This window comes from Octodon degus, unplaced genomic scaffold (assembly GCF_000260255.1).
Source record: "Octodon degus isolate 3935 unplaced genomic scaffold, OctDeg1.0 scaffold00263, whole genome shotgun sequence".
Taxonomy (NCBI): Eukaryota; Metazoa; Chordata; class Mammalia; order Rodentia; family Octodontidae; genus Octodon; species Octodon degus.
The window spans coordinates 1,833,214-1,855,030 of record NW_004524839.1 but is presented as its reverse complement, the minus strand read 5'-3'; the positions used below and the strand labels follow the sequence as shown (position 1 = coordinate 1,855,030).

The window sequence follows — 21,817 nt, the reverse complement described above, 5'->3', positions numbered from 1 at the left end:
ATGTGGTGCTGGGGGATTGAACCGCGGTCCCTGTGCTTTGCTAAGCTTGTTCTAAGTAGGTGCTTTAGACCACTGAGCCATCTCACCAGCCCCTGTTTTTCATTTAATTGAAGAAGTTACTCTTTATTGGCCGAGCATGGTGGCACAAACTTGTAATCCCAGCAGTAGGGAGGCTGAGACAGGAGCATCACTTTGAATTTGAGGCCAACCTGGGCTACAAAATGAGTTCGAGGCCAGCTTGAACTGCATAAAGTGAGACCCTGTCTCAAAAAGGCAAAGAAAGATACCTGGAATGAGTTTGTGTTCTGTAAAACCAAAGAATGAATTTTAGGATGAAACAAAGGTTAAGAGCAGAATATATTTATTGGGGGAAAGAAAACTCCTGTTCCAGAGAGGGACAGGAGGGGGCCTGAGCAGGTTGTCCCCTGAATTTTAAAAATTATTATTGGCTTTGCTTTTTTTTCTAGCTGTATATTTTTACTGATTTGCAAAAGCTCATTTGACTGTATATTAATACTATTAACCTTACATTAAACATTTTGTTTAAAAAAAAAGGCAAAGAAAGAAAGAAATTACCCGGTGGGGGGGCAGGAAAGAAGAGCTAAGAGTGAAAAGAAGGGAAAAATGTAAACAGCTTTTGTAAAGGACAGGGAAAGGGGATGCAGGGAGGGGAGGCAAATGGGAAAGAGCCAGATATATCATGCACGGGTGCTAATTTCCTATGATGAATGTTATCATTATGTATATCTAAAATGTACCAATAAAATAAAATTAAAGTTCCCTTTATTCTTAGTTTACTGACATCTTTAATCATGAAAGACTGTTGTTATATTATTCTCAAATGTTTTTTGATGTCAATGATATAATCATGATTTTTCTTCACAAACCTACTGATATGTTGGATTACATTGATTTTTGGGATGTTGAGTAAGATTTGCATACCTGGAATGAATCTCGCTTGATTGTGGGGTATAATTCTTTTTATGTATACATTGTTGAGTATATGTATTTACTATATTTTGTGGAAATTGTGATTGAATCTAGGGTCTTTGAACTGAGATATATCCCCAGCCCTTTTTATTTTTTATTTAGAGATGCTTTTATTTAAGTCACTAAGCTGACCAGGCTGGCCTGTAACTTGTGATTCTCTTCCTCAGCCTTCCAGAATGCTGAGGAAAGAGGTATGCTCCATCATACTGGGCTAGTTGGATTTTATTTGTTTGTATTTATTTATTTACTTATTTACTTATTTGATACAAGGTCTCACTACACAGCTCAGACTTGTAGTGATCCTCCTGTCTCAACCTCCCCAGTGCTGGAACAAGCATACACCACCATGCATAGTTACTTTTTAAAGGATTTTTACATCTGTGTTCTTGAGATATACTGGTCTGTAGCTGTTATATTGTTTGTATTGTGGATTTGAAACCAGGGTCCTCACACTGAGCTATATTCCCAGCACAGGGAGTACTGACATGTACTACTATGCCGACTTGTAGTTTTTCTTTCTTTTAATATTTTATTGATGTTCATATAGAGTAATGTTGAACTCATTGAGTAAGTTAGGAACTTCTCATCCTGGTACTATTTTCTGGAAGAGATTGTGAAAAATGATTTTATTTCTTCCTTAAGTGTCTGATAACGCCATCATCTTCCTAAGATATATAGAAGCTTAGGATATTGATTTTGGGTCTTTCTTTTTTTTTCTAATATGTACACCACATGCTATTAATTACATCTAAGTGATTTTTTATACATTCCACAAATTTTGGTACCTTGTATTTTCATTTACTTCAAAATATTTTAAAATTTGCCTTGAGGTCATTTTCACCCTAGGTTCTTTGGAAGTCCATCATTTAATTTCCAGTCATTTGGGGGAATTTTCCACATGTTTCTATGTTACTTGTTTTTAGTTTAACTTTGTTGTGTAAGAATTTATGGCAGTAGGGGGCCAGGGAAATGGCTCAGTGGAATAAGTGCTTCCCTGGCAATTGCAAGGGCCTGAGTTCAATCCCAGGTCCTGCCCAAAGAGAGAGAGAGAGAGAGAGAGAGAGAGAGAGAGAGAGAGAGAGAGAGAATGAATTTATGGCAATAGGGCTAGAGTTGGGTAATATTTACTATTTGGTATAACTAATTGTCAGAGTGGTCAAATTCCTATGGTGTCCCTGGCTATCCTTCTTGATTCTAAGTTTCCCTCTGTACAAGTCCTCTAGAAGGACCATGTTTTGCAACTCTCTAAACTGTAATTTACTCTTATGATATTGAAGCCCTATTGGTGTGGTGCTAAAGTATGAGGAAGAAGTAATTTTTTTTTGTGGTACCAGGGATTGAAATCAGGACCTTGCGCTTGCCAGGCAAGCACTTATTCCACTGAGCTATCTCCCCAGCCCTTCTTTTGTTTTTGAGATAAAATCTTCCTGTGTAGTTCAAGCTGGCTTGGACCCACTCTGTAACCCAGACTAGCCTTGAATTCAAGGTGATCCTCTTGCTTCAGCCTCCATCTGTGAAGTTAGTGACTTTCCAGCTCGTTGTGAGTGCTGGGATTACAGACTTGTACTGCAATGCCTGACAATTTTACAATCTTCTGATTAATTCTTGGTATTTCATTGGGAGTATGCATTGTCGCTCCGATGGTGACAAACTTTTCTCCAGTGGCATAGCTTTTGTTTTTCCTGCCTTCACTCCAGTCCTTGACTGCAGCACTCAGAATCTACTTCCTTAGACTCAGGCCCAGGTGGAGTCTGTTTTTCCCTTTAGGTGAGACTGGAAAGCTAGATGAGATAAGAATGCCCTTCCCCCAATAAGGCTTGGTCTAAGTAAAACTATTTTCCCTGGAGCATAGGTTTTTGTTATGAAGAAATCTCTGGACTTATTTCACAATGATTACTCTTCCCCTCCCCTAGACAAAGCCAGGAAGGGATCTTTCTTAGATCTTCATTGTGAGAGGTTAGTGTGGCTCCTGGAAGGAGAGCTTTTGTGTGGGAGTCCGGATACCATGGACCTAATGAGTTTTGTAGACCCAAAAGAATCTCAGACTGCTGCTAGTCCACAGATAGTCTTCAGCAGTCCATCCAAGTTAATTCAGAGGTCCTACCATTTTATGACTCCAACCTTTTCTACTCTAGGTAAGCAAATCTCATTTGTGTCTCTGGATAAGCTTATGTCTTCAGATTTTGAGGGATCAGTTTCCTCTGCAATCTCAGTTCTCCAATGGGCCTGGGGGGAAAATCATTAAATTTTCTGTTTTTCTAACCTTTTCCTGTTTTAAGGATAGGTGTTACAACTTCCAATTTGTTTACTTGCAGGACCCAAATTCAGAATCCTCCATTTACTCTTCAATCAGTAAAAGTGCTTCAGTCCCTTGGTCAAGGGAATACAATATAATATTTTAGAAATCCCTGGGTAGTATTGTAAATCTTGAGTGGATTATTTTCCACCCCACTTTGTTGCAATTTGTGGCATGTGGTAGAGGAAAGGGTTGCTGTAATGCTTGAGGGGAACTGACTGCATGGTTTTGGGGTCTGTGGCTGCACGATACTCCAGAGGTACTATAGTCATATTAGTATATCTTCAGTTAGCTAAGTGGCAGAAATGCTGGGGCCCGGTGAACAAAATGTGTTGTCCTTTCCTCCACTAATGAATATTTCTTTTATAAAGATTGATAGCACCATTTTGTGATCTTGCTAGAAATGTGCTCTCAAGAAACTGCAGAAATGTGGACATGGGCACACATGTATCGCTGTGATATGATGTTTTTGGTTCTTTTGGGAGGATTCCCAGAGGGGGAATGGTTAGGTTGAATGGGATTTCCAGTCTTGTTTTTTGGGGGGCTCTCCATAGTGATTTCCATGGTGGTTGTGCCAGTCTGCTTTCCCACTGGCAGTGGAGAGGGGTTCCTTTTTCCCCCGCAGCCTCTCCAGCATTTGCTGTTGGTTGTTTTCTTTATGATGATCATTCTTTCTGGGGTGAGATGGTGTCTCACTGTTGTTTTGATTTGCATTTCACAAATGGCTAGTGGTATGGAGCATTTTTTCATGTATTTAATTGCTTCTTGTGTTTCTTCCTCTGAGAGGTGTGTGTTCATCTCGGATGCCCAGTTTTGGCTTGGGTCTTTAAATTTTGCGGCCCTAATGCTTTTTACTTCTTTGTAAATTCTAGATAGAAGAAAAAAAAGAAAAAGAAACTGCAGAAAGATCCTGACTTGCAAACATTTGAGTTGTGGATTTTCATACATATGAATGGATCTTGAGTTACATACATGTGTACCTAAAAACAAATCATGAAAGTAGCTCACATGTGTGCTGATCATTGTCACCATTGTGCTAATGTGTACTTTCTGTACAGTGCGGCAGTGTGCAATAGTACAGTGCTCAATCAGAGTCCAAGATGTATAGAAGGAAGAAAAGCAACGGTGATGTGGAAGGGATTGTTAGATAGTGCAATCAATAACTATAGAAACAAAAGTGAAAATACAGTAAAAGACTCACTTTGTCAGACTTAACAAATTCTTACTCACAAGTGCTCTCCCAGAACAGAACTGTCTTGTTAGGGCTTACCGGATACACAGCACCATTTGGACTTCCTCAAAGATAAGGGTCTTGGGGGCCAGGAAGATGGCTCAGTGGAATAAGCACTTGCCTGGCCAGCATAAGGGAGTGAGTTTGATCCCCAGTTTCGCAAAAAACAAAACAAAACAAAGATAAGGGCCTCTTAGAAGTCATTCCAGGCATCCATGACTGATTGTGCACATCTATAATCACAGAACTTGAGGTTGTTGCAGGAGGATCAAATTAGTTTGAGGCCAGTTTAAAAAACATATTGAGAAGGTATCCCCCATACAAAGTCATTCCATACAATATATATGAAACCAAAGTTGAAAAAATCATTGCAAGCACAATAGAGCACAAATTTGGAAGGGACATAACATACTTGCTAATAACCCATTATTTTACAGATGGCAAACTGTAAACCCACCAAGATTGGGTCCATAGCCCAAAGTACTACAATGAGTGGTCTGTGGAGCAAGGATTATAATTCTTATCTTTGGACAAACTAAAAAAGCCCTTTTAGAATTTTCCTTTAGTCTTCATTAGAAACTATCACTTGACCCGTCCTCCCAGAGTGTATGTCTGCTCTTTGCACATCCTATCTCTCTCTACTCTCTACTGCTTCTAAAACAAGAATTGCAAGTTATTAGGTAGAATCATGCTAGCCAAAGGATTTCCTAACACTCTGGTATGTGATATGAATTTTAGAATAGTATCTTCTATCCGTTATGTTCCTTATCCTCTTGTCAGTTTCATAAATGCATAAATTTGCGAAGGAAGAAATGAGTAAGTAATGGAACATAGGGCTGTTTTCTTTATACGGACAGTAATGTCAGCAGCTTTGAGAAACCTAGCCCCTGTCTACTTCCAGTTTAGCATTGATCTCAGTGGCATTTCCACTCAGTGGAAGCTTGAGAATACCAAGCTGCCATCCTTATGTTGGTTGTTCTCATTCTGGCAGGTAGCACCATGGTTCTACTGGTGGTGAAGGCCATCAGGGAACTTACAGATGAGAGAAGAGGTTGGGTAGGAGTCACAAAAGACATAGATCCCAAACTAAGGTCCACAATCCAAGGGGTAGGGGTGTGTCCAATGGAAAAGAAGTCAGAAGGTGGTGGGATCATGTAGATATGTACAGACCTGCATGTCTCTCAAGTTTTCCCCATCCTTTTCTGTTATTGCTCACTTTCTTATATGCTTTTTTAAAAACATTTTTGTTTGTTTGTTTATTTATTTACTTATTTATTTATTTTGTGTGTGTGTGTGTGGCCAGCTCAGCCTACCAGGGGGCGGGGCTGGCTGGCATGTGGTGCTGGGGGATTGAACCGCAGTCCCTGTGCTTTGCTTAGCTTAGCTTAGCTTAGCTTGTTCTAAGTAGGTGCTTTAGACCACTGAGTCATCTCACCAGCCCTCGTATGCTTTTAAGAACTCTAAAACATCATTTCATATTGTGTATGATATAGATTTGTTGCAGGTTTTCGAGTTCTGTTATGCACATCTCTCACCACTCCTTTTATTTCTTTTTCTTTTTCTGTTTTCTTTTTTTTTTTTTTTTGAGATAGGGTCTTACTTGGCAGTTCATGTTGGTGTTGAATTCACTATGTAGCTCAAGCTGGTCTTGAACTCAGAACTATCTCATTGTCCTTGTGTCTTAGACACCTGCAGGTTTTAAGCTATGTGAACAGAAACAAAGCAGTGGATCTCTAAGTGAGATAAATGCAGGGATGATATTCAAATCAACACAGCACACAGATCCCTCAGAATGGGTGTCAGACACTGTCCTGGTTCAATGCCCTGCGGTGTCCTGGGATATTAGCTGCTGAATACTGAAAAAGTTATGGAGTTTCTAAGAGAAGTGAAAAAACAATTTCTGAGAAAGAGGTTATTTATTTATACATACAGAAGTATTTCAGTACTTGACAACCAGTATGACATACACATTCATACCAACAGAATATACTTCCTGAATAAGCATTGCAGGGCCAAACTAAGATACTGTATTAAAACATAGCACGGTGCATCAGTACTGTCCAGGGCTTACATGGGAAAGTTATTGCATCAACATTTGCTTTTTGGTCACTGGATTTGAGTAAGTAAGAAAGCAAAATAGAGGTGTTAGATATGGTGGTAGGCACCTGCACTCCCAGTGCCCAGAGGCTGAAGCAGGAGAATTGCCATGAGTTCCAGGCCAGCCTGAGCTACATAGTGAGTCAAAGGCCATCCTGAACTACATAGCAAAAACTTGTCTCAACAAAACAAAACAAGAAACTTTCAAAAAGAAGCACAAGTAGCTGGATACAAAAATATCTCACAAATGTTGACTATTGGGTCTTCAGCTCTAATGTATTCTCAGGAAAGTATGTGGAATGGCATGTGAAGGAGTTTATGACTTAGTGGGAGAACTAGAATATATGAACCAGTTAAAAACTGGAAGGCAGGATGAGCCAAGGTTTGGAAGGAGAAGGGGCACATAGTAGGCTCTTAGTACTTGCTGTTGAGTGGAGGTAAGGTTTAAAGAACCGCAGGATGAATGTTTGTTGAGGTGTGAGAGGCATAATGTTGAATTTTTTGTAGACATAGTTCTGGCCTTAAAAAGATACAATATCTCCCTGAAAAACTGAAATACATTTTTATTTTTATTTTTTAATTTTTATTTATTTATTTGTGTGTGACTGTGTGTGGCCAGCTCAGCCCACCAGGGGGTGGGGCTGGCTGGCATGTGGTGCTGGGGATTGAACCGCGGTCCCTGTGCTTTGCTAAGCTTGTTCTAAATAGGTGCTTTAGACCACTGAGTCATCTCACCAGCCCCTGAAATACATTTTTAGAAGAGACAATTTTCCATTCCTGTGGTGCATACGGAGGAGCCAGCCAATTTTTTTGAGTGCTTATTTCTTTCTTTAGGTTATTGGCAACAGGTGATTTCCCCCACCTGCCCCAGCTACCTGTGATATTACTAAAGCAGTACTTCAAGGTTCTCTGCACTAGGTTTCTTTCTGTCCTTTTCCTCCTTGTAGGTTTGTTATTGTTTAACTAGATCACTTAATCAGTTACCATTTACCTCCACAGGTAAATTTCAAGTGGTTCACTGGTGCGGGACTGTAATAAACATTCTCAAATCACAATTTTTGTGTATTTTAAGAGGTTTTCTAGTTTTAAGCATCAGGTAATTTTTTTTTAAAATAGAAAGTTTCAGCAAAGAGATAAAGGTTAAATGCATTCATTTGTATGTTTGCTAGCTCAGGCAGTATTCGGAAGACTCATTGTAAAGTCTTCAGTTCTAAATATAACCTACTACTGGGGAAGGCTTTTTCTATATTGACTTTTTCTGACTACTTTACCTGGCCTTAGGCAATGTAAATTAGCCCTTTTCATCTATCATTCACGGTAAAAATATAGTCATACCTTAACTTGAATCATTTTCCTACTAGAGCATTACATTATATTTTATATATTAAATGCCTTCAAAACTTGTATTTTACTTTTTTCCCTATTGGAGGCAACAAGCTAGTACCTAGCTGCCATTTGGGCTCTTTGTTAAACTCGGCTTTCCTTGGCAGCACTTCTACCACCACAATATGATTGACTCTGAAGATGCTATTTTTTGAAAAACCCTTGCAGTTTTTGCTTTGTACTTCACTAGTTAGTCCAGCTGCCATTCTTTTTTTTTCTTTTTTCTTGTGACAGGGTCTTGCTATGTACTTCAGGCTGGCCTTGAATTCACTTTGTAGCCCAGGCTGGCCTTGAACTTGTCTCAGCTTCCAAATACTGGGATTACAGGCATGTGCCGCCACACCTGGCCAGTCATTCTTTTTCTTTTTCTTTCTTTCCTTTTGTGATACTAGGGTTTAAACCCAGGGTTTTCACACTGAGCTACATTCTCAACCTTTTTTATCTTTTTTTTGAGACAAGGTCTCACTAAGACACTAAGTGACCTAAGATGGTCTGTTTGTGATCTTCCTGCCTTAGTCTTCCAGAATGCTGAGATTATGCCCAGCTTCTGCTCTCATTCCTGACGACTATTTTACTAATTTACTCTTGATATTATTATTATTACTATTATTATTTTCATTTATGTATTTGGTACAGGGTCTTACTACACAGCTCAGATTCCTAGTAATCCTCCTGTTTTCAGCCTCCCCAGAGCTGGGATTACAGGCATGTGCCACCACCCCCAAAGACTCAGTCACAGGCTCAGTGTGCTCCTGGGGCAGGGGCAGGGCCAGGGCCAGGGCTGGTTCAGCATGTGGGACTGGGACCAGGGATCAAACCCTGGTCCCTGTGCTTGCCAAAACAAGTGCTTAGTCCACTGATACTCTTTCTATTAAATTAAAAATTACTAATAAAAGAAACCAGTCAGACATGGAATATGACCAATAACTTAATCACTTAACAGTTTCCTTGTCACTGGGCAGCACATTTGTTTACATACTATCTCTAGTGTCACCCAGGCAGTTGTCATTTCAACCAGTTGATTCTTGCATTAAGTAAATTTGATAAAATTGTCATTTTAATATTTCCTGTTATCTTATAAAAATTAACAAAAATTATGCAACTTTTGGTCATCTTGTATTTAAGTAATTGGTCTGGTAAGTAATTAAGCTATTTGTCATCAAGTTGGATATTTTGATAGCCTTGTGAAAGAGTGTGAACAGCTTAATCCCTTATTGATGAAACTTAAGAGCCAGCAGTGTTATTGCATCACCGTTATTATACATTTGATTTTGGGGAGTCTTTTGGGATAAGTTATTGCTATATAGTACAGGCTGGCCTTCAATTCGTGAACATCCTCCTGCCTCAGCCTCTCAAATGTGCCACCATGCCTGGCATTGGCATTGTATGTTTTATATATTTTATTTTTCCTATCCTAAAAATTATGATGAATATTTTTGAATCCTTGGTTCACACTTGTGCCAAATAACCATTAAAACACCTTCATATGCTGAAAGTTTTCAAAACATTGCTGTCAGAGCCAAAGACAACACAGAAACTTGGAAATAATCTGTTCAGATTGGTGTTCCAGAAACATATCTCTGTTTGCCCCCAAACATGAACTCTATTGTATTTTCATCTTAGGGATGCATTAAAATGTGCGTAGCATTTTTGTCTTGTGTTCATGATATATCAATATAGTACAAATATATTTGTTATAATATCAGACCTACACTGAGCCATCTGTAAGATGAACATATGATATGTTAGAGATTCTAAATTTGGCAGAGAATGGAGGATAGAAAAGAATAAAAGAAGTAGAAATACATCCTGTCAGAGTCTGAATACCAGTGCTTCATTTTCTCATTTTAGCTCCCTAGTACTCAAAGTAACTTTATATGTAATAAAAAGATCTTTCCCCTAGAAGTGCTGATGAAACATTTGAGAAAAATCTGCACTTCCATTAAAAGTTTTTAACATGGATCCAGATACACAATCTGTACGACTGTATGTTTTTTTTCAGGCACCATCTTACTGTGTAGTTCAGACTGGCCTTCAACTTACTATGTAACTGAGGCTGATGTTGATCTCATGGTGATCCTCCTGCTTCAGCCTTCCCAGAGCTGGGATTACAGGAATAGACTACCACACCCTGCTACAACTACATATTTTTTAAAGATCAAAAAATAATATACTCTCTAAGGTTTGTTCTAATAGTATTTGAGACAGGGTATAGTGTCTGCATCTTGCACAATGAATAACTACTAAGACAACAATATGTAGGACTGAGAAGATAGCTCAGTAGAATAAGCACTTGCCTGGCAAGCACAAAGACCTTAGTTCAATCCCCAGTTCTGCCAAAAAAAAAGAGACAACAGTATGCAATGTATTAATTATCGAAAATGTGCTAGTAATCGGTTGTGAAACTGTCTCATTGCTATTTGTTTCTCAATAAAATTATTTTTAAAAAAGTAAAAAAATATACTCTCTAAATACTGTTTTGCTGAATTGTGAAATAATCCTGACAAGATAAAGCTTATTAGATAATGTAAGGGAAGATTGGGGGTGTAGCTCAGTGGGAGAACACTTGCTTAGGGTGTGCAAGGCGCCTCTCCTGCACTGCAAAAGAAGAGGAAACTGCTAGTGAGTTCTATAGTGGTGTTCAGATGGTACACATAAAATACTATTTACCAGCTAGGCATGGTGGCACATGCTTGTAAGCCCAGCACTTGAGTTCAAGGCCAGTGTGGGGTACATAGTGAGATCCTGTCTCAAAAAATAAAAAAAAAGCAAACAAAAACCACCTGTTTGATAAAGGGTAGCACTGAAAAGAGGCTTATGGGGTTGGGTATGTAACCCTCTTTTAATATGATATGCCTAACTTTCTAAAAGTTTAATTGTATAAGATAGTCACACTTTGTCACTATAGTTGTTGCTTTTTATAGTATTGTCACTAGTTTCTACTTAATATTAATTACCAATTTATTTAAATTCTCATTAATGCTATATTAGTCCATTGAGATTGAGGTATAATTAACCATATAATGAAAGTGTACAGGTGTCATGTAATGCCTCACATTTCATAAGGTTTTATCATATTAAGGTTTTAGAAAGTACTGGCCCTTAAAATTGACGAGAGCCAGGTGTGGTGGCACACACCTATAATCCCAGCAATAGGGAGGCTGAGGCAGGAGAATCACTGCAAGTTTGAGGCCAACATGGGCTATCAATGTGAGCTCAAGGCCAGCCTGAGCTGTACAGTGAAATTCTATCTCAAAAAAAAAAAAAAAGACTGATGAGAATAATAATGATTCAGAGCCTTACACGTATGGTCTGATTATTGGAGCACACAGTGACTGAGTTAATGTTTAACAGTGGCTATCTTGCTGATTTGTTTAGGAAATTGGGAGATGGGAATTTCTTTTTACTGGACTGATGTTATGGCACAATTAATTAGGACCTGTTTAAAAATAGCCTTCATAGTAAGGCCATGAAAGGGTAAGCATTTCAAATAATGGAAATGTAGAAAATTTATTGTCAGGGCTGCATTAGCTACTTTTACCCAGGTCACTTGAATAGATTTTGCTCTCAGAGAAGAATACTACTACTAAGAAACAACTCATTTTCCTGCTTATACTCTGGAGTTTCAAAGTGAGTAGGAACAATTATGGAGCTGACCTTGTATGGTAAGTTCAAATACAATTCAGTTTTTCACATTTTTCTTCTTTTTAAATGTGTTATTTGGGATTGAACCCAGGGCCTTGTAGTACTAGGCATGTGCTATACTCCTGAGCTGTATCTTCAAAATAACACTTAAAAAAAAAGTTGGGGTCTGACTAGTTTCTAGGCTGGCCTTGAATTCCTGGGCTTGTGATCTCTTGCCTAAGCCTCCTGATTAGCTGGAAGTATAGGTGCATTCTGAATCTGGGCTCACATTTTCCTTTAATTATAATATATGCACAGAATGGGAGACATATATGTGTACACTTTAAAGAATAATTATAAAACTACTATTATACAGATTACCATTCAGTGCAGTTGCTTAGTTCACAGGTATCCATATATATAGTTAGGGTGAGAATCTTTCCAATTAACTGCTAGATTCAAAAATCTTCTGGAGATTCTCAGGATCATTGCCTTGCCCATCTTCTACTTATAACTGTATGGCTTGCCCCTGTCATGTTTCCTAGCTCTTCTCCTTTCCCTCTCTTGGTTAGTTAGTCCTTGAGATCCTGCTTTCCTTTTACTTGTATTATACTTTTCTATTTACCTTGGTCTTAACCATCCAGCAGAAAAGTATAAAAATGAAGTATAAGAAGTAAAGTCATGCTGTTATGTTGAGGTGTAGGGGACTCAGGTCAACAATTTCTGACATTGCCAGTTAAGCGGAAGACCCAATACTCTTATGGGATACTGGACTCTTTTAGAATCTTTTGCTGAGTTTACACACCTATAATATTCAAATAACGGAACTTAACAAAAGAAGGGGATACAGATGAATGTCCATTTTGTATCTGTGTATTCAAAATGGTTAGGATAGATATGTAGTTACATTCTCTTAATGAATAGAGTGACTTGTTCTAATGGTGTTTGTAAATAGGATATCATGTCCACATCTTGAACAGCAATTAACCACTAGGAAGAATGTATGCAATGTGTTAATTATTGAAACTGTCCTACCAATTTGGTTTGAAACTGTCTCATTGCTATTTGTTTCTCAATAAAATTATGGAAAAACCCCCAACAAAACAAAACAAAACAAACAAACAAACAAACAAAAGGAATAATTATAAAATGGTCACTGAGGTGGTCACTGCCCAGATCACAAGAAGTGATCAGCATTGTGAAAGCCCCCACCTCTGCTGCACACGTCTCCCAGAGTGACTTCCTCTAGGTAGCTCTTGTCTTTACATTTGGCACTTTCTTCCTCCTCTTTATAATGTAAGCATTTGTATCTGAAAGTGGTATAATTTAAGTGTGTCTATTTTTGAAGTTATAGGAATAGATTTGAAATGTTATGTGCTCTTTGTGTCTGTGGTCTTTTATTCAGCATTATGTTTGTGAGATTTTTTTCCATGTTATTGCTATCCAGTGCATATTATACAGCCCCTTCTCTAGTATCCCCCACCTTTTGTTACTTTGAACCCCTGAAACTCAAAATGCTTTAGGACATTCCCACTTTGCCTTTTCAGACTTTCTGCTAAATGAGTTCTGAAGAGCAAAACTTGTCTGAAACCCAGTTTTCTGAGCTGTCTTTCGTTTGGTTACATTTGTTTAGATGAGACTACATCTTTAAGGCGTCTGTGCTTGGTTAAAAATCTTCCTTTTTCCAAGGCTGGTCCAAGGGTCTGGTCACGTGATCCCAATAGTGACATCACACTCTGACCGCCGGGAGCACTAGTGACTCTTTAGGTGGCGTTGTTGCTGTGAAAAGCAGACAACGCAGCAAGTGCCCTTCTAAAGTGCCCCAGAGCGGAGCTCCTTCTGTTCAAGCGCCTCAACCTACATGACCAAATGTGGGCTGTCAAGGTTATTTCTTCTTTGAGACAGAAAAAAAGGAAACTGTGATTGAAGGTAAGCAGGCTTGAGCCTTACCCAAGACTGAAACGTGCCCCTGGGAGGAGGAGATCTGGAGAATCGCAAGCAGTCTGTAGTAGGATTGTAATCACTGCCTGCCCTTTGCAAGAGCCTGACAATTGCGTCTCTAACAGCTCTAACAGGAGACCGATGACAAAGGAGGATGATGCAGTGCTCATGTTACTTAGTGATGTAATAGGATTCTTTCTTTCTTGCCAGGGCGCCCTTGCAGAGCCTCATTTTGCCTTAAGATCCTCAAAGCTGGGGGCCTCATTTGATACTTAGGGTAACATTAGGTAGCTATTAGATGCTTTTTAAAATGTGCTTCACAAAATTCTTTTTTTTTTCTTCCTGAAAGGACAACTTTTAAACCAGAGTAAATTCAAAGAAAGCATTAACCTACCTTTAAAAAAAGGTCAATTTCTGGTGTCCCAGTGTTCATCTCAGCGCTGTACTTGAGAATTGAAATAGGCTGGCCCCCACCCCCAAAATTTGTTCTTTCTCTTTTTGCCCTTCTATGTTAACTGGAATTCTCCCTCCAAGCTCTCACCATGCCAGATTTTATCTTTTATCAGTGTGACACTGACGTGATAGGAAATGCTGGGTCGGTGATTCAGCAGCCATCCATTTTATAGCCAGGTGCAAGTGAAGATATAGAAAGGACTTTGGTTTGGGGTTTTAAGATTAACTTGTTCGCCTCTTGCATGCCATCTCCCTGTCTCACCCCCACTCTCCAGATGATTTGGACTCTGCTGAGGTTTTCCTGTCAAATGTGTATGTTGCTTATAAAAAGTATGCTGAGTTAGGTATTTGGAAGACTTACAATTGGCAAGCCACGTATGGTCATTCAAACTTACCCCATGGAAGTGCTGAAGTTGTCTGCTAGGACTTTGTTTCTTTTTTTTTCTTTGGTCTTTTTTAGTTAGGTTTATTATTATTTTGTTTTTGAGATAGAGTTAGTTTTGCTGTGCAATTCAGGCTGGCCTGGACTCATTCATAGCTGAGGCTGGCCTCAAACTCAAGGTGGTGCTCCTGCCTTAGCCTCGACAGTGCTGGGATTACAAGTGTGTACCTCTATGCGCAGCTGGTCAGAATTTCTAGTACAGGTGGGCTTGCAGATGCAGGAGAGCAAGTCAGTCGAGGACCACTTCAGCCTATTCTGCAGAGGAGTTCATTATCTGCTTGAGGCCTTGTCCCTGCGGAAGCTGGTGCTAAAAATGTGAGCTTTGGATGAATTGAATGATAGCAGTACTCTGCACCCCCTGTGTATTTCATAAATTCTTTAATACTGATGTATATTCTATGTTGAATAGCAATATTGTCTTATCAGATGATGTGGCCCAAATATTTTGGATGAATTTGTTAAGATTGCTTAACAGTCACTAACCACATCTGACTACAACTGCTTGGTTTAACTACTTCCCCCTTGTTACTGCTGTACGTCATCACAGTTTGCTTCAGCTGGTATTTATTGAGTATCAGGTATGTATTAAGACACTGTGGAGAAGACAATGATGAATCAGATATAGAACTACCAGAAAAGAGCTTCTTAGTCTAGAAAGGAAGGTAAGCCATGTTGTAAGTAATTGCAAAGGAAGTGCTAAAAATCAAGCAGATAAAGGATCATGGTAGGTGTGCAAATGGATATGTGAATGATCAGAGAAGGACAGATCACTGAGCTGTGGACTGTACTCTAAATCTACATGTAAATTGCAGACTGTTTGACATACGTGGAGAATTTCTACCAGCCCATTATATCAGGAATCAAAGTATTCCACCTATTAAAGGGAAATTTGTACATTCTAGGCAGCTTAAATGGAAGAGACCAAGATGCTTCCTTTGGAGTTCCTAGTCAGAAAAAACCCACTGCCTAGGATTGGATTACCGCCCTATCAGTGTAAAATGATTTCTGATGTGATATGCCTGAACTAACCTTTGACCCTTACGTCTCCCTCCCATAAACCATTACCTTAGTTACGCCAAGCTCCTTTCTGTCTCTTGTTCCATAAACTGTTTCATTTTGCACATCGGCTTGCTTCAGTTCTCTTTGTAGTATCACTTTGTCCCTTTTCATTCTCATTGCCTTTAGCTACTCATTAGCTACTCATTTGTTTGAGGTCCAACCGCAGAAACCTCTAAATGTGATGGATATCTGTACTGGGTGATTATATATTTTATTAGTACATCCTAACTGTAGTCATCTGATAATTTATGGGCTTACCTGTTAGAATTTAGAAAGAATATAGTATTAAAATTGTCGAGTGTCAGAAGTACTAATGTCTATTTCCTGTTTAATACAGGGAACAAGTTCTATAATAGTGGAGGAATAGCTTCTTCAAATAGGATCATGGACTTCTTGGAGGAGCCGATTCCTGGCGTAGGGACCTATGATGATTTCAACACCATTGATTGGGTGAGAGAGAAGTCTCGAGACCGGGACAGGCACCGTGAGGTAAGACAAAAAATGGCACAGATGGAAATATTAGGAAACACTGTGGAAGAAGTTATTCGTTCCTCTCTTGAACTGTGAATGTGGCTGAATCTGGTTTATATTGGGAAATATAAGATTTCATTTTAAAAGTTATTTTTAGACATCTTGTATCTGATTTTTATTGAATATCTAAAACATTATACATCATGATTTATCTTCCCAGAGTATGTGATTGAAAAAGATTCTTACACCCAGAGAATGAATATAAATTCCTCCATGCAGGTGAAAACAATCTGGGGGGTGGTGGTGACAAAATACATGTCAAAGATCTTCCTCATCTCATCTCCATTTTACAGTTTTCTTGGAGGGGGATTTTTTAAAACTAAGAAAAGTAAATGGGTTCTTTTTAAAAGAATAAAAGAAAAAAATTCTCACAGCCCTAGTATTTACTGAAGCATACAAGATAAGCTCTTTATGGTTCTCTCTCTTCTTATACATAAGTCCAACTAAATTTATTCATTCAACTCCAATAAAACTGTAACACCAACCAATCCAGATTAAAAGACAGTAATATGATAGATGCTACTTAGATGGTAATAGATGGTACCTGTGCTTTGATACAGGTTCTTTTGAATTTAGTAAGAGAATTTCCCCCGTTGGCTCTTTTTAAAGTGCCTTGCAAACTTCTCAGAGTGGTCTGCCAAGGTTATGTTTTGAAATTGTTGCCTTGTACCATTTACCTTAGGGACTTATAATTTCTAGTTCTTTTAAGGGCCATAATGGAAAACTTACTAAGACGGCAGGTGCCTAGCCCCAGCCAGCCCAGAGATTCTCAGTAGGTAATCCTCTAGCAAGTCTTTTCTTTAGGCCACAGGAGCAGTAGTACTTTTGTTCTTTCTTAATATTTCTGCTTGCACTCCAAATTTAAAATTTGATTGTTAAACTGACTCCATTCTCTCCATAGTTCATGATTTCTTTCTCTCAAAGCCAAGCAAATTTCCTGAGCATTTCCTTTTTTTTCTGTATTTTTTTTCTTTTAGGGAAGGGTGTGTGCAGGGTGTTCAGGGTCTCACTACTAGATCAGACTAGTAGTGATTCTCCTGTTTGCAGCCTCCCAAGTGCTGGGATTACAGGTGGGCCCCACCATGCCCAGTCTCAATTGCAGTCTAGTGTGCCCCAGGGGTGAGGCCAGCAGGACAGGCCCAGGGATGAAACCCGGCCCCTGTGCTTGCTTGCAGGCATTTTAATCTGCTGAGCTATTTGGCCAGCCCTGAGCATTTCCTGAAATTTATTTTTCTTGTTCTTTTTTGTTTTTTTAAATTTGGGGTCTGGAGATGGAACTCAGGCCCTCATACATGCTAAATAAGCGCTCTACTACTGAGCTACACCCCCAGCCCTTGCTTTTCATTATTAAGCCTTTCCCAGCTCCTGATTGGTTTTAACAAAAGCACCTGAACTCAATTTCCAGTTTTAAGAAAATGTATAAAAGGTAAAAATTTGTAGTTCAACAACAGAGGTGGGGCCAAGGATATAGTGGAGTGACAAAAGCACCTGAACTCAAGAGTCAGGTTGTCCTGGGTTTAGATTTTGAGAAATTTGTACTTAATCCTCAGAACTGAAGTAATTGCACTGAGTTGACATATCACTACACAAAAGGATGTTCTCTCTGTAAGACATTTTATGTTTTTAATAAGATTTCTGTAATATACTTTATCAAGAGGCAGGATTTAGAATTAAGACTCTTCTGGCTTTAGAATTTCTGTTTTCAGAGTTCAATTTGTCATTATTCAAATTATGAGAGTCACCTGTGATATGACAGGGTGCATTTCTCATTAATGGTTGCATCTGACATAAATGATCCCTATTAGTAATCCCAAACCAATTCAGGTGTGTTTATTATATGGTCCACAGAGACTATTTTTAGTGTCAGTTCATTATCAGAAAAGATATAATGTCACAGGGAAAAATGTAATCTCATCTGTTTTCAGCACTGAAATTGGAAACATACTCATGGGTCAGAATGCACTTTAAAACTCCTTTTAAATTCTTTATAATTTACTATGTATTTATGATGTTGTAGAGCGGGATGGGTAGCTACAACTGTTATCAAGGGTAAATAGTGGTACTGAGAAGGGTACAGCTACACAGCTGTTAGAATGTTGGTGTTAAAAATGTGGATACTGAAGGGTTAAATTGACAAGGGTCAGTCCTAAAAGATAAAATGTTCTGTATCTCTGCGAAGGCTCAGATCCTGCCTTGCTGATTTAAGAAATGAAACAAAAGCATTGTTGATACCACTTAGTATCAATTAGGGGATGGTGGGTTCACGTTTTGGGATTTTTCTGACTTGAACCATAACCATAGAAAGTAAATCTGAAATTGTAATTTCATGACTCAAATAAACTTGTGTGTGTTTGGTCATTGCAAAATAATTAGAGTATTTCCTATGGTTCAAGTGACTGTCCTTGGGACAGAAATCGACACCTAAAATGAATGAAACAGGTTGACAGCTATAAGAAGTTAGCACCTAGATAAGGAAACCCTAAATAAGGTCCTTGGGAGCATTACAAACTGTGGATAAGGCATGTCCAACCCACAGCTGCGGTTCACTTACCCTCTTTTCTTTAATGTTATAATAACAGATACAAAAAAGTTTTATAATGTATTTATATTAACCATATTATGTATTCTATACATGTCCCAAGACAACTTCTGCCCTCACTGTGACCCAAGTTGGCCAGGTATGGGTTGTACATGCCTGCTGTATGTGAAAGTACAATTCAGCAAGAATCCAAGCTTTTAGGGCCAACCAAATAGCTCAATGGATTAAAGCACCTGTAAGCAGGCGCAGGGGCTGGGGGTTCTGATCCCCAGGCCTGCCATGCCAGCCCTCCCCCCAGGGCACACTGAGAGAGACTGCAATTGAGACTGGGCGTGGTGGCGCATGTCTGTAATCCCAGTTCTTGGAAGGCTATAAACAGGCGTGTCACTACGAGTCTGATCTAGTAGTGAGACCCTGAACACCCTGTAGACCCTTCCCTAAAATACAAAAAAAAAAAAAGACTCCAAACTTTTGCTGAACTTTTTTGGCAGGGGATACCAGGATTCGAACTTAGGACCTTGCACCTGCCAGGCAGACACTTAATGTCCCTGGCACTCTTGCTGAATTTGGTTGAGGTAAAGATTGTGTAAGAAGTAACTTTCAATTGGTTTCTGTTCCCAGGTGATTTGTCATTGTATTTGTTTACTGAATAATGCTGATATAAGGAAGGGTATATGGAGAGTTACTGATGGTTTCTGTTTTTTTTTTTTTTCATTTTCCCCTAGATTACTAATAAAAGCAAAGAGTCGACATGGGCCTTAATTCACAGTGTGAGCGATGCTTTTTCTGGCTGGTTGTTGATGCTTCTTATTGGGCTTTTATCAGGTATGCTACACCGTGTTTTCACAACAAGCCTCCAGAAATTGTGTCATATACCTCCCTTAAGTTATGAACTAGTTGGAGCACTGGTTTCCCACCAGAAATTAATTGCTGGTGACCATTTTAGATTTGGAATGTCCTATCTGAAGAGAAGTAGTAACACCTGCAAATCACCTTTCTCAAGTAGGTGCTCTAAGGTATGGTATCCATTGTAAGGTACTTCAGCCATGCATCACAGTGCTTGTCTTTAGGAAGAACCTTCCTTTAGGAGACAGTCAAGTTTTTTATATACATTCTAAATGGGATCTAGAAGAGACACAGAAGAACACTTCCTGAGATATTTGGTGGCTGTTTCTTAGCCTTATGTCTATTCTTTTATTTGATGGTATAGAAAGGCGGGTAAGTTATGTCCATGCTCATGAGGAATTTACCATTTTGTTCTTCCATGATGGCTGGTTGTGGCATGGTATCACCTATTTCCTTAATCTCCTTTACTATTTTAAATTTCTTCCTCTAAATGCTTGGGATCAGAGTTGTTTCAGATCTTAGATTTTAAAAATTTTGGAATATTTTCATATATATATATATATATATCCAAATGTACCAGGTAGAGATACCAAGAGACTTGTCTCTATGACATCTATGACATTAAGAGATGGTTCTTAGATCTGGAATCTTGAGCTCAAATAGGAGCTAAGTGGGAAAGCTGGAGGACAAGCATAATATGACAGTTATTGGCACAGTCTCTAGTTTCAGGCAGTTGAGATTTATTTATTTTTGTATTTTAAAGAGAAAAAACCAAGAAGAACAAAGACAAAAGCAATATAAAATGATAAAAATGGTATAGAATTTCAAAACAAGAATAGAAAATTAGCAGTAGTTGTTACATTTTATATTGTTATCGGGCAGCTGAGATTTATTATTATTATTATTATTATTATTATTATTTTTTTTTTTGTGGAACCGGAGATTGAACTCAGGTTCTTGTGCTTATCAGGGAAGCGCTTATTCCACTGAGCCATCTCCCCGGCCCCAGGCAGCTGAGATTTAATTCCTAGTGCTACTACTTGCCAGTTTTGTGGCTTTGGTGGCACTACTTAAGCCCTGGAAGCTTTAATTTACTGAGATGTAAATGAAGATAATAAAAGTATCTATGTCAAAAGTTTTCTATGAGGATACAATGGATTCAATGCAGTATGGCATTTGGCGCCCAGTTACTAATGCTGCTGCTGGCCTGGGGATAGTCAGTGAGCCATGATGTAGCAACTAAGGGATGGTTTATCTATAGCTGAGTTTTCAGAAATTGCCTAGGGCAGTGATAACAAACCTTTTAGAGTTTTCAGTGATAACAGGATGGAACACATACCATAGTTTCCACTGGGCTAGGGTAAAGGTTGGAAAAATCTTTTTCGTAAGGGGGCTAGATAGTAAATATTTTAGGATTTATGGACCACGTAGTCTCTCTAGCACCTACTTCCTTCTGCTGATGGGGCACAAAAGCAGCTGTAGCCCTTAGGTAAACCAAGGAGCCTGGCTGCCACCAGGACATCATTATTTACAAGTACAGGTGTAGGCAGGGTTTAGCCTTTGGTTTTTAATTCTGTCCCATCTGGCTCTTACAGGAGAGAGGAGATGGTCAATTTGGAGCTGGCTGATAATAGACTGAGTAGTCTTTAATGCCAGGTATTACAGAGAAGCTGAGGAGAAGGAAGATGGTAAAGAAGAGTTTATATAGTCTACCAGTTAGGAATCTATCAGTGACTTAGAGAAATCATCTCAGAGAAATATTAAGAGCTGGATATCAAAGAAAGGCAGTTAGTGTTGAAGTTCTGGTAGTTATTGGAAAAGGGAAGAGGGGCAAAACTTGAAATGGTGACAAGGACAAGGGACAGCATTTTATATTTGGGGGCAGAGGAATTCTGGTCACCAGAGAAGAGCCAACTGGGAGATAGAGGCAGAAGGGAAGATAGGAGTGAGGGTAGCAGTATTGGATAAAATAAAAAATGCACACATGAGGCAACCAGAGAATGAGCCAAACTATTTAATAGCATGTTAAGTTTCTGAGTCTAGGTAGTAAGTACAGTATGAGTTAGAAGAAGAGAAGGCTGAGGGGCTGTAGTTTTTGAAAGTAAGTGTCAAGCAATGTGTTAGATTTGCCAAGGTTATTCCAAAATGTAAGTAGCCCATGTTAACACTTTTAGCACATACTAAAGCATACACATGACATTGCCATCTCCTGCTGGAATGTAGGCATGGCTTCCTTGGCTTTTTCGTGTATCTCTTGTCACTAGGTGGTCAACGAATGCTTTTATTTCCCTCAATAGAAGCGCTGTGTCTGCGTGCAGGAGCAGTCAGAGAATTCAAGGTCTAGGGGATTAATGATGTATTTGGTATTTCCCCAAGCCAAGGTTC

General features: G+C 39.0%; 1 protein-coding gene across 5 annotated transcripts in view; it reads left to right on the top strand.

The window, feature by feature from the left end:
- Clcn5 (chloride voltage-gated channel 5) overlaps positions 1 to 21,817 on the top strand; it is a 224,782-nt gene that overhangs the window by 178,898 nt on the left and 24,067 nt on the right. For 3 of the 5 annotated variants that reach the window (XM_023706553.1, XM_023706552.1, XM_004646270.2), the window contains 2 exons: positions 15,854 to 16,005; positions 19,312 to 19,411. In XM_023706553.1, the coding sequence (XP_023562321.1) occupies positions 15,854 to 16,005; positions 19,312 to 19,411 (252 nt within the window). Of the gene's footprint in view, positions 1 to 3,055; positions 3,126 to 13,356; positions 13,551 to 15,853; positions 16,006 to 19,311; positions 19,412 to 21,817 lie in introns of those variants that run through there. The other 2 variants (XM_023706554.1, XM_004646269.2) reach the window with 2 other exon arrangements.